At 37.0% G+C, this 16,735-nt stretch overlaps 2 protein-coding genes across 13 annotated transcripts in view; one reads left to right on the forward strand and one right to left on the reverse strand.

Moving 5' to 3' along the window:
• LOC124432458 (neurobeachin) overlaps window positions 1–16,735 on the forward strand; it is a 306,785-nt gene that overhangs the window by 259,128 nt on the left and 30,922 nt on the right. The gene's annotated exons all lie outside the window — the stretch shown is intronic.
• On the reverse strand, window positions 14,039–16,221 carry LOC124432671 (protein mab-21). The gene has a single exon (XM_046981744.1). The coding sequence runs from the start codon at window positions 15,764–15,766 to the stop codon at window positions 14,669–14,671; it is 1,098 nt and encodes a 365-aa protein (XP_046837700.1). The 5' UTR covers window positions 15,767–16,221; the 3' UTR covers window positions 14,039–14,668.

Raw genomic sequence — 16,735 nt, forward strand, 5'->3', positions numbered from 1 at the left:
ATATGAATCCATTAAGAATTTTATTGTTATAACTGTTGTATAAGTGTCGTATAAATCTAATTAAGAAAAAAAAAAAGAAAAGGAAAGGAAAAAAAGCAACGATCAAACAGGAATCTTTGTTACAACCGAACTAAATTAACGTTCTCTAATAAGAGTACACGAAAAAGTCCGACATTGAATCTCGAGTTTCTTTCCTTCGAGGAACTAAGTTAAAGTGGAAGAGGGTCTTGCCACGAAGGAGGTACCTGGTAACATGATACTCCAGGACCTCGTCCTGCAAGATTCTAGTCGAACTTCTTTATCGTTTGACCAAAATGAATTCACCAGTTGAAGGAACATTGAGAAGGGAAAAGGAACGATAGATGGTGTATGGAAGAAATAAAAAAAAAAATATATAGAGAAAAAGATGAGGACGAGGAAAGAAAGAATAGGAAGAAGCAGCGAACATAAAAGGAACAAAAGGATCGCTTTTTCTCAACTCGTTCCACTCGGCGGCGAGATCAAGGTGGTGCCACGCCTCCGGCCCGCCTCCTCTAATCATCGGCTCATTACTCATTAGTCCTAATGAGCCACGCGCGCCATCTATACCCAGCAAAGAAGACAACTGCTATGGAAAAGTGACGATAGGAACGTGCGCGAAAAAAGGACGTGTATGATTTCAAACATAATTCTTTCGATATAATATGTCCGATTAGTTGATAGTCAAACGATAATCCCTCGTGTGTTTTTAATCTATTGTTTCTATTTGTTTCTTCCTTTCTATATTTTTTTCTTTCTTTCTTTCTCTTTTTCTTTCTTTCTTTACACATCTTGCGTAGCAACTTCGAGAAGATCGATAAAACTTCCATCTTTTGGAACGGTCCGCGAAATGGGTAGTCGCGTCGAACGTGGGTCAGTCGGATATGATTAATGAGCCAGGTAATGGAAAACGTCTTCGTTCCCTTGTTCGTGTTATGCTAATGTTGAACTGTAATATTTGCTTTTTTCTCTTTCCTTTTTCTTTTCTTTTGCTTTCTTTTTTTTTTTATTTTATTTTTTTTTGTTTTCTAAACCATATTTAAAAGTTAAAATAGAGAGTGTGCGAAAAGGATTGATATTTTATCCGAAGAACGATCCTCGAGTCCGATATCTTATATTTCTTACTGAAACAAGTAATATGGGTTTTTGAATCGTAAATCGATTTGAATAATCGATTATTAGAATACTTGCTGAGTATATTTAGTCGTTAGATCGAAGCTTTAACGGAGGGGGAATGATTTCGTAGAATCTTGAACAGCCCCTGTTGTAGCAGAAACTAAGCATAATGGTGGACTATCTCTGTAGTCCCTGTTTCCCATAAAACAAGCCATGACATCGTGCCCAGTGAAGCGACCACGTGTGACGAACTCTCTCGCACCAAATGCACAGGAGCGCGCGCGCGCGCAGAATCGCTCGCGTCTCGTTACATTCGTCATGAGCGTCGGCCCGTAAAATTGGCGCCACCTGCCACCCTCCTCAGAATCCGAGTACCATTCGCTTTCTCTGTTCCGATCGGAAACACTCTGACTCATCCCTCCAATGTATTTAATGCATTTATAATATATGATTTAATGATCCTTGACCCTTCTCTCTTCGTCCTTCTCCGAGTCGAGAAATTCCTTCAAGTGGAAGTTATTACGAATTCACCATTGGCCACGGGAGCCACAAAAAGTGCTATCGTCATTTGTTCACACGCATCACTTATTTTAAAGGATATCACTTTTAAGGGCCTAAGTTGATCTTTCAACTTTTTAAATATTTCGATGTTTGCTAAGATTGTTCTTTTTGAAAATTTTGTTACTCGACTTGATTGATACATAAATTTTTTAGTAACATTTAAGAATTTGTTTCTTTTTTTGTTTGTTTTTATATGAATCTGTAAAGATCTTGTTTTTTCTTTTATTTTATTTTTTTTTTATTTTGTTTATTTAACAATTGAAAATCTTCGTAAACAAAGTAGGTGATGGAATATGATGTACGTTTAAAAAAGATTCGATTCGATAGTAACTTAATTACGATTGAATTCATTCATTAACCAATCGTTAGATTATGTTAGACAAGGAAGGGACAAGAAGGGGAACTTAGAAGAAAGATGAAAAACTTTTCCAACATTTGTGGGTGAGAGGGATACAGAGAGTCGAGAGTTGATCTACAAAATATAATGTGATTGTTTCCGAGCCAATGCTCGAAATGCAATGAGGGTTGACTCCAGCTTTGCTCTCAGTCTCTCTCTCTCTCTCTCTCTCTCTCTCTCTCTCTCTCTCTCTCTCTCTCTCTCTCTCTCTCTCTGTCTCTCTCTGTTAGTGATGACTTCATTCCCGTCCGATCACGACGCTTATTCTCTACCCATTTCTGAAACCTTATATATAACGGGACGATACTAAAATTCAGATACAGGTCTTGTCAGTGACGATTATTGACGTCACTACCGCATTGAACGTAACTCCATACAAATTTCCATAAAAAATTTTGAGAGATCGAAGTAATATTTCGTTTCCTTTTTTTTTTTTTTTTAATTTTATTTGATCAAACATACCATACATATATGAACGCAAATTTTTTTTATAATAACTAATAACCATTAATAATACAATATTAATAAGTTTCCCTTTTTATCTGGATCCTCTTGTAAACTTTTAATCGAAAAAAATTATCTCGTTTATCTTTTGGAAAAATTTAAAAATTTTCACCCTACCGGAAGTCGAACTATACGACTACTGTTGATCGGAAAAAGAAAAACCTTTTTGGTACTGGTGGCTAAAGTTGTAAGGAGAAAGCAGAAGCAAAAAAAAATAGGTAGGAACAAGAGAGAGGTTCGCGATCGGCAAGAACAAAGCTCGCGAGATAGGCCTCGGTCGCCATTGTTCTGCGCCTGTTTGCGTTCGTTTGTGTCCCGGCGCAAATGTCCGACGCTTTGTGCCGTTCGATGTTCTCGCCATGGACCAAACCCAGCTTCTCTTTCCCTCTCTTCGCCAACTGCGGGGAAAGGATTACCCGAGAAATCCTTTAATAGCATTGTTGGACATTTGAATAACACGAAATACGATATGAGATCGGCTCTAGAAAGAGGCCTCCCCCTTCTTTCTCCTTTTTCTCTCTCTTTTTCTATCTCGAGCTTAGTCGAACGGGGTTCCGTAGATATAAGGTTACGGTCCTATTCCAAACCACCCTCTGTCTCTTTTCCCTTTTTTCCTTCTTTCTTTTTCCCTCTTTCTCTCTCTCTCTCTATCTATCTATCTATCTATCTATCTATCTATCTATCTATCTATCTCTAGTCAGCCCGGATTAATCGTTGGCAACTCGTCGAAATTCACTAGGCGAAAACATTCTACCCGAGCACGACAAGGTTTCATCGTACCGATCTTAAAACATCTTTAGAAACAACTTGAAACAGCTCGATTGAATCATCCTGGCGTTAATTACGAAACGACGTTAATGAATATCTTGTAACTATCGAAAAATAAATCGCTTTCACATTAATCGCATTCACAGTGGCTATATCATGAATCAGAACTGGCGTAGATCTTTAACAGAGTGAAACGGAGAACTTGAGATTCATCTTAATGCTCATTCACGCGACGAATTGGCACGCGTACAATCGATTCTAAACGCTCGTCCTTACATTTTGCATTCTCAAACAGGTTGCTAAGAGCATCAATCAGTCACACTCTCTCTTTCTCTCTTTCTCTCTTTCTCTCTCTATCTCTCTCTTTCTCTCTCTCTTTCTCTCTCTCTCTCTCTCTCTCTCTCTCTCTCTTTCACTCCTTTTACTCATTCCAATTACCATATTAACATTTCGCTATCTTATTGCTATTGTCCGTACGTATTCGCGTTTATACTCGTTCCAAGAATAATCATTGAAATGATCGGTCCGCGAATCTTCTTCGTCTTTTCAAGCGAGAAATACAGGACGGTGCGATTAAATTAGCCGTTACTAAATGTTGCTATTAAGTACATATGTCCGATTGGATTAGAGAAGAGAGTAGGTTGAAAAGGAGAGGATGAGACGGGAGGAGAAGACGAAGGAATAATCATCGCGTTTTCGTGGGCTCGGGCCAAATGATACGAGAAACGAGCAAGAAGACGAGGACGAATTATTACGGAGAAGGTCGAAGACGTTAACGTCGCCGTCGCACGTGAGCGACTACTGGTCATTCCATCTCTTCTCTTTCTCTTTCTCTTTCTCTTTCTCTTTCACTTTATCTTTCTCTTTCTCTCATTCTAGAGACACTGATATTTCTCTCGAAAAAAAACGTCTCCACACATAAACCGAACACTTTAGACGTAGACTGGCTAAAGCGAGAACGTTGGTCCACTTAGTATTCACGACATCATGGCATGCGAGAAACAAGCTACGAATACCGCGACGTGAACACCTTTTCTTTCCTCCTCCTCCTTCTCCTCCTCCTTTTTTCTTCTTCTCCTCCTCTTCTTTCTCCTCCTTCTCTTTATATCCGTAAAAGTTTATTTTTATCAGTTACGAGAGAGGCGAGCGACCGATGAGATAATTTTTTTCCTTCTATAGATATAATCTCTCCGCCGAATGATTTCAATTTCACGATTCTATAGACGATCGTATTGACAAAATGGAGGGATGATAGAAAGATTAAATAAGTTATATGACACATAATATAATTTCAACCATTAAAATCATTTACATGTTTCTATGTGTTTCTTATGATAAGTTGCTTGTACGTTTAAAATATTATAAGCTTATCTACTAACGTCTTGCTGTTAATAATTAATTATTCATCGATTCAAAATTACCTTCAAAAGTATATTTCGAGAATCATCGAAGGAATCTATAGATTTTATAAATATATTCTTCGACTTTTAATCTTTGGGCAAAATTTCTTCTTTTTTTTTCTCAACGCATAAGTCTTCGATAGTTGTTAGAATACTTTTCTCCTCGAACAAATATAAATACAATCTCGTGATTGAACGTTAACGATGTCGAGAGAAGTACTTGATAAATCAATCGAAAGCTCGAGAATTTCGATACTCTTCGTAAATCAGATCATTTATCATTGAATTTATCATCGCGTTAATTCGTAGATCTACGAATTATACGAGTAATTCATTCTTTCTTTTTTTCTTTTTTGCTTTTTGTTCTGTAGTAGAGTATTGTATTAGAAAAAAAAACTTAACTATCGATTTGTCCCTGACGACCAGGGAAAGATCGTTGGTTCGTAGTTACCGGTAAGTAAATCGTTCGTAAGACGGCGACGCGTTTCTAACGACCAACCAACCAGTAGATATAACGTAACGCATAACTATGCACATCGCTTGCTCACAAAGAGAGGAACAAACGTTTACGGGGTAGCATTAGAGCTCTGGCTTCGATGTTCCTTCGACGTGGTAGCAAAGCGCTTTGCTCGTATAGTGAAATAGCTACGGGCTGTGTCTTTGAAGTTACGAGCGTAAACAGACGATATATACTAGTTGGACTTGAAGAAAAGAAAGCTTTTCGTCTGGTGGAGACGAGTAACCGGAAAAAGAGAAAGAATAAAGAAGAAGAAGAAGAAAAAGAAGAAGAAAAAGAAACAAGAAAGAATGAGAGAGAGAGAGAGAGAGAAAGAGAAAAAATTGTTTTCTTGGGGCGATGTAAAAGAAGTCGGAAGAGCGAAAAAAGAAGAAAAGTTGGAAAAAAGGTCTCTCTAACGTATCGTAGCTCGCAACGATAATTCAAGCAAAAGGATGCATCTATCCTGCTACTCCAGAAATAAACGCCGTTGTCGTTTTTCGCCTTGCCTTCCACCTCCGCTCTACAACGTTCCCATCGCGACGAGCTCGTACGATGTTTGTGCGTTCGATCTCCCTAGAGAGAAACTGGATGACTACCGATTTTCCCTTCTCGACGCTTGCTCATGAAACAGCAGCAGCAGCAGCAGCAGCAGCATCCCCTTGTAATTCGTTCGTATAGATAGCCCTTGTATTCCTTCGAAAATTTTCGGGACATAAATCTCCGTGGTAGTGTTTGTGCCTTTGTTGGTACCGCCCACGTTACCCATGAATTAATCGAATTTCAAGTTTGATATCTGAGATATTACATGTCCGCGATTTTTCAAGATAGATATTTTTTTGTTTTGATCGGTATCCATCTTTATTGAACTATACAATTTAATAATTCATGGTAAAATTGATTGATAATCTTTTTATATAAGAGAACTAAAGACTGAAATAAGATCGTAGCTTTCAAATTAAGCCAATTTATTCGAATGTATTTAAATTTTCTTACTTTTGTTTGTAGATATTAGCAAAACAGTGTGATATTATTTATAGGTAAAGTATGTTCGTGAGTATTATGATTTTGTTATATACGTTAAGTAATTTGTCCGTCATGCGACGAAATTAGAGACGTTTGAAGTGGCAAGACTCGTTAATAATCGTCTCCCTCTGGACTGATAAATTATATTGCGCCTGCACTTAAGCCGTCCTTTACCCCTTTCGATGGTAATAGTATCACGAAGGTCGGTAGGCGATTCAATTTGTTTTCCTGAAGCTAGTAGCAACGCTTTAAAATCGCTCCCATCCTGTCTCTGGAGATCGATATTATTATTTATTTATTTATTTCTCTCTCTCTCTCTTATATTTTAGGAAACATCTAGACGATATCTATCGTTTTAAAACCTTGTCCATATTTGTTCGAAAGTTGTTTCAGGTGAAATATCGAAGCCAAAACTTTCGTATGAACTTAGTCATAGGGAAGTAACATTTTTTTTCCTACCCTGCGATCGTTTATATCAATCAAAAATTTTCTGGATATTACGATCATAAATTATACGAGCGGGATAAAATGATTACGTACTTCTTAAAATTGCGATGCCACGTGCCAATACAGGCTTACATATTTCTTAAACGTCACTTGATACTCTCTTGTATTATAATTCGATTGCTTTTTCTTATTTAAGAAAACCATCGTTGTCGATTATACGTAGATCATGCTCGCATAAATTTCAATAACTGCTAAATGTAGAAAGTTCGTGGCCTTCAAAAAAAATATCTTACAAATCGACTACGATTTTAATCTCCAATGTTTTCTTATTCTCCTTCTCTTATTTCCGGCAGAAGAAACGAGCAGTGAAAAACGATGGACAACACGTTCTACACTGTGTATAGTATTAGAGAACGTTTAGCACATTTAACGTTAAGTACTCCCTCGGTCCGCCGCTTGATTTACCACGCCAGATTTCAACGCATTTGCTGTTATCTATATATGTCTGTATATACAGACATATATATATATATATATATATATATATATATGTATGTATGTATGTATATATATATATATACTTAAATACTGGACCAAATCGAAAGCGTCTCCAAATTTCTCTTTCTCCCTCTCTCTACCTCTTTCTTTCTCTCTTTCTTCCTTGAACAAGAAAAAAAAAGGATAGAAAGAACAAAGAGAGCCGCCTGTATAGTTGCCTTCCGTCTCTGTTAGAATTGGATGCATTTAAAAAGGCGAAGATCTCTTCTGCAGAAAGAAAGAAAGAGACGAGAGTGGTCCATAGAAGACGTTAACCAGATCACCGGATGTCCATGACACTTTTCTCACCCACTCGAAATCGTTATCCACGCCATTGGGTGAACACGCGAGTCAGGCCATAAAAGATCCCGCCAGAAGATCCGCTTTCCTACTTCACTTCTCTTATCCAATAGCCCACATTAATTTCGCATTCTCCAAAAGTAGTAATAAGAGGAATATCGACTTTCTTGAGCAAATAAAAGTTTTAAAAAGAGAGAAGATGAGAGAGAAGGTATTCTTGTTTCTTCGTAAATACCATCTCGATTCTTTTTAATCGTTAAAGGAAATCGCGACGTAAAGTAGGCAAGACTACGAGTATGGTTAGTATGAGATAAGGGTCTTGCGAGATTACAGTTTCGTGTAACACATCACGAACCCGATAATTCTATCTTCTGTTTTCTTCTTATTGGGTATCTTCGGAATAATTAAAATTCTCTTCGAAAATTTTAAAAACATGAGAAAATAATTTGTCTGAAGTAATAATTTAAATTGAGTTATACCTAGATATGTTTATTCGTTCTTATATTTATTTCTAATAAAAATGAAGAGATAAGAACTTTTTTTCTTCGTCCTCTCCGACAGGTTGTTTCGAAGATCCTCGTATAGCTTCTCAAAACTACCCCTTGATCGCTCTACGCGACACCCCTTATTCGTTCTCTCATCAATGTTTCATATCAACACGCAATGACCTAACAGAGTCCCACGGCGGCGATACACTAAGTGGTTTTGCTCATAAAGCTGTAACGGCTCGTAGGATAATGCCGACGGTAAGTGGAGTCTTCTCAGACTTTGGGTACGGCGAGGAACGGAGGGTGGGTTTCAACGTCGCGGACGACGACGACAGCGCACATGTGACCCCGAAAAAGAGAGGAGCCCTCGAAACATTTCCGGACAATCTGTATCTATCATTTTAATACTTATCGTCGACTTTGTCTCTTTTAATTCTTTTTTTCTATTTTCTTTATAAATTTGAAATAATAATGTAAAATCAAATTACACGATTCGAAGTAAAAAATTTTCGTTGATAATATTTTCAATATGATACTCCGTTTATTAATTATTATTGATTAGATCATTACATAAGTGCAATCTGATCAATCGTATGATTACATGTAATAATGCAAACGTATTATATTTCATTAGAATTAATTTCTTGGAAGTACGATGAAATAAAAGTCGTCTACTTCAAAGAAGTTTTAAAGATTTGACAAGAAATATCGATTGCTTCGATGGTATCTGTCATGGTATCGTCTTCTTCCGCTTTAAGATCATCATGAAATAGATTTTTATATAATGATATAAATTCAATGATCGCCGGTAAAGCTCGCACTGTTTATTTTAAATTTATTCGCATCTGCTACCGACATTCTCTCGTTAATCACGAGTAAAGTCAAGTATAAGAATCTCGCGACGATATCTCGATGAGATATACATTTCTTGTGTTGTGCAATCGTTTTGGTATGCGGGACGCGATAAAGGAAAGGCGCGTAATTTCTGGCGTATTCGTTCTTCGCGATAAGAATTTAAATCTCCTGCGACGTTCCTCTTCTTTCTTTTCTCACGTTTCTATGGGTTTCATTTAAGAGAACGAGTTATGCTTAGAAAATGGATTCTTTTTTATATCCCATTCTTTTTAAAAAATTATGTCGACGGAATTCAATATTTCGTATAGAAATGGGAGTGGGAGGAAGAGAGAGAGAGAAAGAGAAACAGATATATCATATACCTACTTGTTGCATTGATGCAAACATAAGAAGAAAAAACGAAAGGTTGAGTATCATGGAGAATTCGATAAGTGCACTAAGAACTCACGAGATAACGGTGTAACTTTACGAGCGTGATATTGATAAAATTAATGTCGTGAATGTGGGTATATTTTTTTATCTTTTTTTTTTTTTTCTTTTTTTTTTTTTACGTGAAAAGACCAGTAGAGGTTATATTGTGAATTTTTACGAGAGGATAAAAGAACGTAAGGTGTACGAAAAATCACGTCAAACATTTCTATTGACGGGGTTTTCTTTTCGTTTCTTTTTCTTTTTTTCTTTCATGAAGAATACGATCGTGAAATTCAATAAAAAAGAAAAAAAGAAGAAAGAAAAAAATAATTTATAATAATGCAGGATAAAAAGCATCGGAAATTTATAAAATATGAGGTATTTATATGTACCGTCGCCAAAATTTACAAGACCCACGTAAGTCCGGTAGAAAAGTATTCGTGTTATTTTTACAATCCTTCCTTCCATGATTCTCTACCACGTCGTGCCAGTATGATTTTATCGAAGTTTGCATGCGAAAAGAAATGAAAAAGTTTTACGGAAAGTGGTAGATATAGACATCGTCTGGATTTAATTTAATTTTTTTTTTATCTTTTTCTGTTTCTTTTTTTTTCTCTCCTTTTTTTCTTCTTGTTTCTTTTTAACTTGTTTATTTGTGTCTCTAACTGAAAGAAAGAAAGAAAGAAAGAAAGAAGACACGAATTCTGTTCATACCTAGTATAGATATTTTTTTTTTTTTTTTTTTTGATTTAAGCCATTAAAAAGTACGATTGGGAAGGTCACGTTTCTTAATATTGCCAGTATAAAACATCAAAGAGCGTAGCACAAGTACTTCCGTCGATATCGATTGTGACAATCTTTGTCGAGCGTGTCCTCGTGCTCGCTTATTGTCGACGCTCGTCGTATACGCAAAACGCGCGTGCATATCGCGAGTTTGCGTGTCTACTGCGCTCGTAAGAAAAAAAGAGAGAAAAAGAATGAAATAACATAGTAGATAGAGCGAGAGAGAGAGAGAGAGAGAGAGAGAGAGAGAGAGAGAGAAAGAGACAGAGAGAGTAGAAAGATGCATGACCAGATAAAAGAAGGGTCTTCGGTTTTATTAAAGTATTTTCATAATGTAGAACATTTCGCAGGTAAATAGTCAAATACTTACCTATTTGAAAAACATTGTCCAAAAAATTCTGTCTTACAGTCAATCGTGATATTTTTATTATTTTGTCTTTTCTTTTTTTTCTGTTTTCTCTCTCTTTCTCTCTCTCTCTCTCTCTCTCTCTCTCTCTCTCTCTCTCTCTATACGAAGAGAAACACAAGTGCGAGAGTAAAATGTATTATTAAAGAAAGTCATTTGAAGAGTTCTATTAGTTATAAAGACAATGCAGATTGTACCGATCCTTGTTAGAATAAATTAAGTACCGAAGAGCATTAGGAAAGTGAGAGACTATTAATGATCGTGTCGTTCCTTGAAGTAAGAAACCAAAAGTTAGCTTTGAGAACTCGCTCGAAGTAGGTACGGAAGATAAGGAGGATGGCTTTGGAAGCGAGGCTGCAAGAAGGCTGCAACGAGCCTCGAGTTCGCCCGTGCGTGCATTCCTGTCCGGTTTTCTTTCCCCTCACTTCACTCTCCTCTCTCACTCTCTCTCTCTCTCTCTCTCTCTCTCTCTCTCTCTCTCTCTTTCTTTCTCTTCCTCTTCTTTTCTTTTTTCTTTCTCTTTCTCTCTCTCTACTCCGTCGCCACCACCGTCGTTCACCCCCCACCCCCGTGTGCCTTTTGTCTTATTATTTTGTCGGCGCTCGGCCAGCAGGTATATCTCTCTCTCCTTCCACGCGGCACTCCTCTCGCTTGGTTGCGATCCCCGCATATAAACATCGCGGCTTTATCTGAGCGTTTTATAGTGGAGGTCCTGGCAACCGACGAGGACCAGCTGAGATCACCCTAAAGAAGGAACGTGGAGGAAAGAGATGGAATGAGCCGGCATGAACCCGACTATCTCTCTCTCTTTCTCTCTTTCTCTTTCTCTCTTACGTCCTACGCTCGTCTTCTTCTTCGTCTTCTTCTTCAATATCTTCGTTTTCATCTTCTTCTCCTCTTTCCTCCGACTTCTTCGTCTATTCTGCCCTTCCTTCGTCATCCGCTTCCTGATCTTCTTCTTATTCTTCTTCTTTTTTTTATTTCTCTCTTCCTAGTTTTTGTCCCTTTTCTTTTTTTCTTCTATTTCATTTTGTCATTTCGTAGCGACACGATTCAAGTTTTAGGACCATTCGATGCGTCGATACGGTGGATCCTTGTTGCTGGTTATTCGAAAAATCGTCGTCGTGGGAAAAAAGGAGAATGATTCCTCTTCGTTTGCATACTTCTCTCTCTTTCTTTCTCTAGACCCTTTACCTTCGTTCTTCTCGCTCTCACTTACTTATGATTCGTTAAAAATTCCACTTCTCTTCGTCCGATGATCGGGTTTCCTACCGCGAGATAGCGAACGAACATGTTGTACTGGCAAAATTCGTATTTTCTGAAATACCTGCACCTTCATTCGATAGCTCCTCGGGACATTTTAAGAAATTGTCTTATCTCTTTCACGATTAACCGATGATACGATGAAGCGAGGAGTGTATTTTCTAATAGGTAATTTTCTTAGTTTCTTATCCGTGAAACATCCTATCGCGGCATGTCTCAATTCGAACCTAAAATATTACATTCAAATAATATTCGAAAGAATAAAGAAGGAAAAAAATTCGAAAAATTCGAAGGTGCTCGTAGATACGATAAAATATTATTATTGAGCAGGATATTTTATCGATAGATTTCTAAATAAAGACTGAAATAATAATTTCACAAAATGGATCGATATAATGTAGATAATAAAATATCAATCAGTAGAAATTTTATATTATGATCGGTAATATTCATTTTATAACTATAGATCAAACGATTAAATAATATGAGATCGTTTAATCATTCAACTACCTAGAAATTATGCGAACTATACGAGGCATTAATAATTTATTCTAATCAACTTTTTATGAACGTGCGTATCTATAATAAATAACTTACAATTTATTCCTTATTGCTTCTGTTTTTCTATGGTGTTAGAAATAACGTCTGACAACTACTTAGTAACAAATTATGCAATATCGATTATGCGAATGATCTAAAATCAACGTTAATAGTAATTATATGTTTCTTTTTTGCTTTTATATCAAATAGTAATTCTGTATTTCTTAATCAACTTCTAAATGTCAATTCTTTCGGGAATATCCTTAAATAAGTTTATTATTTTCTTCTTCTTTTTTCTTACAAGGTTTATTCGTTCTTAGAATGAAATATATTGAGCGATAAAAAAAAAAAGAAGGAAAAGAAAGAAAAAAAACAAAGAACATGAACTATTTCCAAGAACTGTTATCTTTCGTACACATATTTTATGACAAAGATATAAACTCATTTTCAAACTAACGACCCTGGTCACGCTATTTATTTTTCGATCTCTTGAATTTCGCGTACGTTATCTACCATTTAACTTTATCAAACGAATTTTCGTATAGATAGAATTGGCGTTTATTTCTGTAAATAATTTTGTACGGAAACTTTGGAACGAGTACTCCGTAAGTTTACTCATTCGCACTTGATGGTAAGTGGAAGATTATTTGAAATTTCTGTGATGCACGAAGATAAACATGATTATTAGTAATATTGCTTGAAACGCTGCCAGTTTCACGCTCGTTTCTGTCAGTCAGAGTTGTACCATTACATTCGATATGCGTTTTAGAATCGATCGTGTCGACAAAGCTTGAAAATATTTCATTTAAACTCATTTCTAACACATACAATGTTACTTCTCATTAAACATTCTATTATTAGATGAATTTTCATTATCATATGTTTTTTATCTCATTCAGTTAATAATTAATGAAGAAAAATTAAATATTATATTTTTTAAACTTCCACGTAAGACGATAAAATTGTTTTTCAAATGTGACTGTATAATAATGTATGTAAATTTTAAATTCTCGCGGATAGAATTAAAATTCTTATAAAAAAAAAAAAATAGGAAAATAATTAAAATATTCTATAGGTATTATATCTAAGCAATTATAATACATGATGTGAAACTAGTTCTTGACTATACTTATGGGTAAGTACTGACGTGAAATGTAAGAATTTTACACTTTGCATAATGTTCATGATAAGTAAAGATAACCGCATTTGAAGATTATAATGATGTTTGTTCGCAACTAATTTTTCATATTAACATTTATATCATGAAACAGGGACAAACTTTTTGAACTTAGAACACGTTACGATAAATTTCTAATCAACTTATCTTTATGTATGGTGTATATAAGTAGGTAAACGCGCGCTTTTGAAATTGTAACAATGGTGCGTAAAAGGAAAGAACGCTGCGGAAAAAAAGAAACGACAAAGTAGAAAATTCTCTCCTTTATATTCGTATTCATAGACGTTTTAAAAATCGAACGAAGGACAAAAAAGTGTGAGTGAGCATAAAATTTATGAGACCTAACTCGCACTCCACGGGCCAGCTCGTTCATCGAACGAAACGTTTAACGATCTTACCAACAACGATCGAGAAATTTACGAGGCTTTGATTTTCGGAGAACGATCGTTAGGATAGAAAAAAAGAAAGAAAGAAAAAAAAAAGAGAAGATAAGAGAAGAGTAGGAATGGTTTCGTGATGTTTGATCGAAGAAAACGCGTCGAAGGTTTCGTATAAATAGGTACTGTATTTTACATTTCGTTACACAGTTTAATAAATATTTTTCAAATATTATTTACATAGCGGCGGGAAACAAGACAGTCGATGAAAAACGATTAACCCTTTGTGTTGTCTAACAATTTGACAGCACGAAAATTCGTCGTATTTTCTCTTTTCTTTTTCATCAATAGACGCACTCATTTTCACTGTCCTATTGAGTTTCTTATAGATCATGATCGCGAACGATAAAGGGTCAATCCGCGTTTCTTTTTAAAGAGACGAGAAAACGCGATCCATCTGAGCGACGGCAGCTTCTCCGCGCGAGTAGATAAAAGAGGAAGTAAGTACGTTGAAAGGAAAGGAACGAATTGCTTTTTTAAAATAGAACGTCAACGTAGACAATTATGGCACTAATTCGTACGCGCGAGCCGTTCGTCGCACGATCACAAAAATCACTGAATACATTTTTATTTCTTTTCCGTTTATCGTTGATATCTCCAAAAGATGAGAACGCTCAGTGAATGAGAAACTAGCGTTCAATTTCGATTCGAGGAATCGATCGATCGTTTTAATATTGTATTTACGATCGAACACTTTTTCTTGTTTTTCTTTTTTTTCTTTTCTTTTTTTTTTGTAAACTAGAGCTTCTCCAATGCTCGGCTATTCGTTAGTAATTCTCTTGTTAGTCTCCAGACTTGTTTAGCTGCGTTCTCTAAGCCACTAGGTGATTTCCCTTTGAAGAGATCAAGGTTAGGTAGGAAGTAGTGAGGACATCTTCGACATTGGAGACAGGAAATAAGTTGTAAGAAAATGCCATTGATTCGATCGCCTAGACAGGCCTCATCCCATTCGGCCTCATGAGGGTGCTTTTCACATTCGTAAAGTAACAATGTCTTCATGTGATAACTGGTGACAGGATTGCCGGGTAAATCAAGGTGTCGATCCCTAAGAGTCTTAAGAATACTCAAACATCGTTTTCTGCTAGCACCTTGAAGTAGTCGATTTTCAGCATCGATGAAGGACAACGCCCAGGCATCGCCCTCCATGGCCGACTGTTTTCCCTGAAGTCCGATACATTCCTTCGAGAGCATATCGAAACCCTCTGCTTTAACTTCTGCGACGATATTTGGATGCGGCCATGGTATATGTGCGATTGGCCAATGAGAGGCCGATCTTGGCCAGAGTCCGGCGCACTTAAACGCGGGCGTGATTTGTACGATATATCTCTCGCGTATCCGTAACTTAACTTCCGTTGTGTCTGCTATCATTTTGACCGAGTCCCTGTAAGCACACTTGTCGCAAGCTTGGGCAACCAACGTTTGAAACCTCGATCGAATCTTTCTGGCAGATAGATATCCGCTTGCCGTAATGAACTCTACCCAAAGTGACATCGATCTTTTTCTACCGTCGCTGAGTTTCAACACCGCACATCCAGGCAACGTACCGTCATCGACGAAGTTTAATACACCCATTTGATTGAGATAGATGACGATTTCGAATTCGGTAGGTGAAATCACATCTAAACCATCGAATCGACCGTTGTAATCCGTAAGAGAAGAGATGAAACGTGGCTCCTGTACTTCGACTTCTTTTAGTACATCTTGTACAACCCTGCAAACTTCCTGAATCGTTTTTGCCACTTGACTCTTCCTACCCATTACGCGTTCCCCGAAGTACTTGTTGATCTGGTAAACCATCTTCGACTGAGCAGCCAACATCTCAGCCGGCACCAACATCTTTGCACCGGGACCGGCCTGACTCGGCCCGGTCTCCTTCCCAGAAATCCTTTAAAAAGCCCCGGAGGGCTTCTCCGTTTTTTCCAATGAATTCGATCACCGCATTCTTAAATTTAATCCCGTCTCTTTTCTATTCTCGGTGTTATCTTTTATCAAAAAAAATTCAATCGGGCGGGACACATGATCGTCCAATTTTTTTTGTTTTTTTGTTTCGTTCCAAAAAATCCTCCTTTTTATCTTTTACTCTCTTGATCTTTTTTTTCTTTTTCTTTCCCTTTTTATCTCACAAACGAACAATTTTTCGTACCCTTTTGCGTTTTTCGAATATTTCTTGTCGGAGACACGAACGATCCAAGAAAAGGAGACGAACGAGGGTCTCCGTGCAGGAGCAGATTGTCGACTGCGCCGCTTTTCACCTTCGTAGATCCAATCGTCCTTCCCTGCTTGGAGTTGGAGGCGTGTCGACTTTCTCGCGTGATCGTCCTTCATGATTTGGTAACGCCTCCGGTTAGCGATAATTCGACCAATCCTCGGTTAGCTCGACCACCATAGGGCGGAGAGTTCCGACGTCGACGCGAAACAATCGATCCGACTTTCCGACCACGCCAAGACTCACCAACACTATTATACTCATCTGCCTATAGTATAGTATAGTATGCTTATTTACTTACTTACTTACTTATGTATGGATGTCTAATTAACTTACGTATTAGAATGGTTATATGAGCTAACCTCTCTACTATTCAAAAACTTAACCTCCCAATTCTTATACTTTATCATGGTTTTTCATCCCCGATTTGGCTATATCAATCGTAATTTCAATTCCGTCGTTTTTATTTTTCTTCGATTTAATTTCCGTCGATTTTTTACTTTTCGTTTTTTACTTTTTCTTTTCCGAGCCTAAAATTATTGAAAGCATTGCTGTTTTTAATCATTTCTCTTTAAGAGATTGATTCATTAGATCGTCCA

Source organism: Vespa crabro, chromosome 1 (assembly GCF_910589235.1).
Source record: "Vespa crabro chromosome 1, iyVesCrab1.2, whole genome shotgun sequence".
NCBI classification, from domain to species: domain Eukaryota; kingdom Metazoa; phylum Arthropoda; class Insecta; order Hymenoptera; family Vespidae; genus Vespa; species Vespa crabro.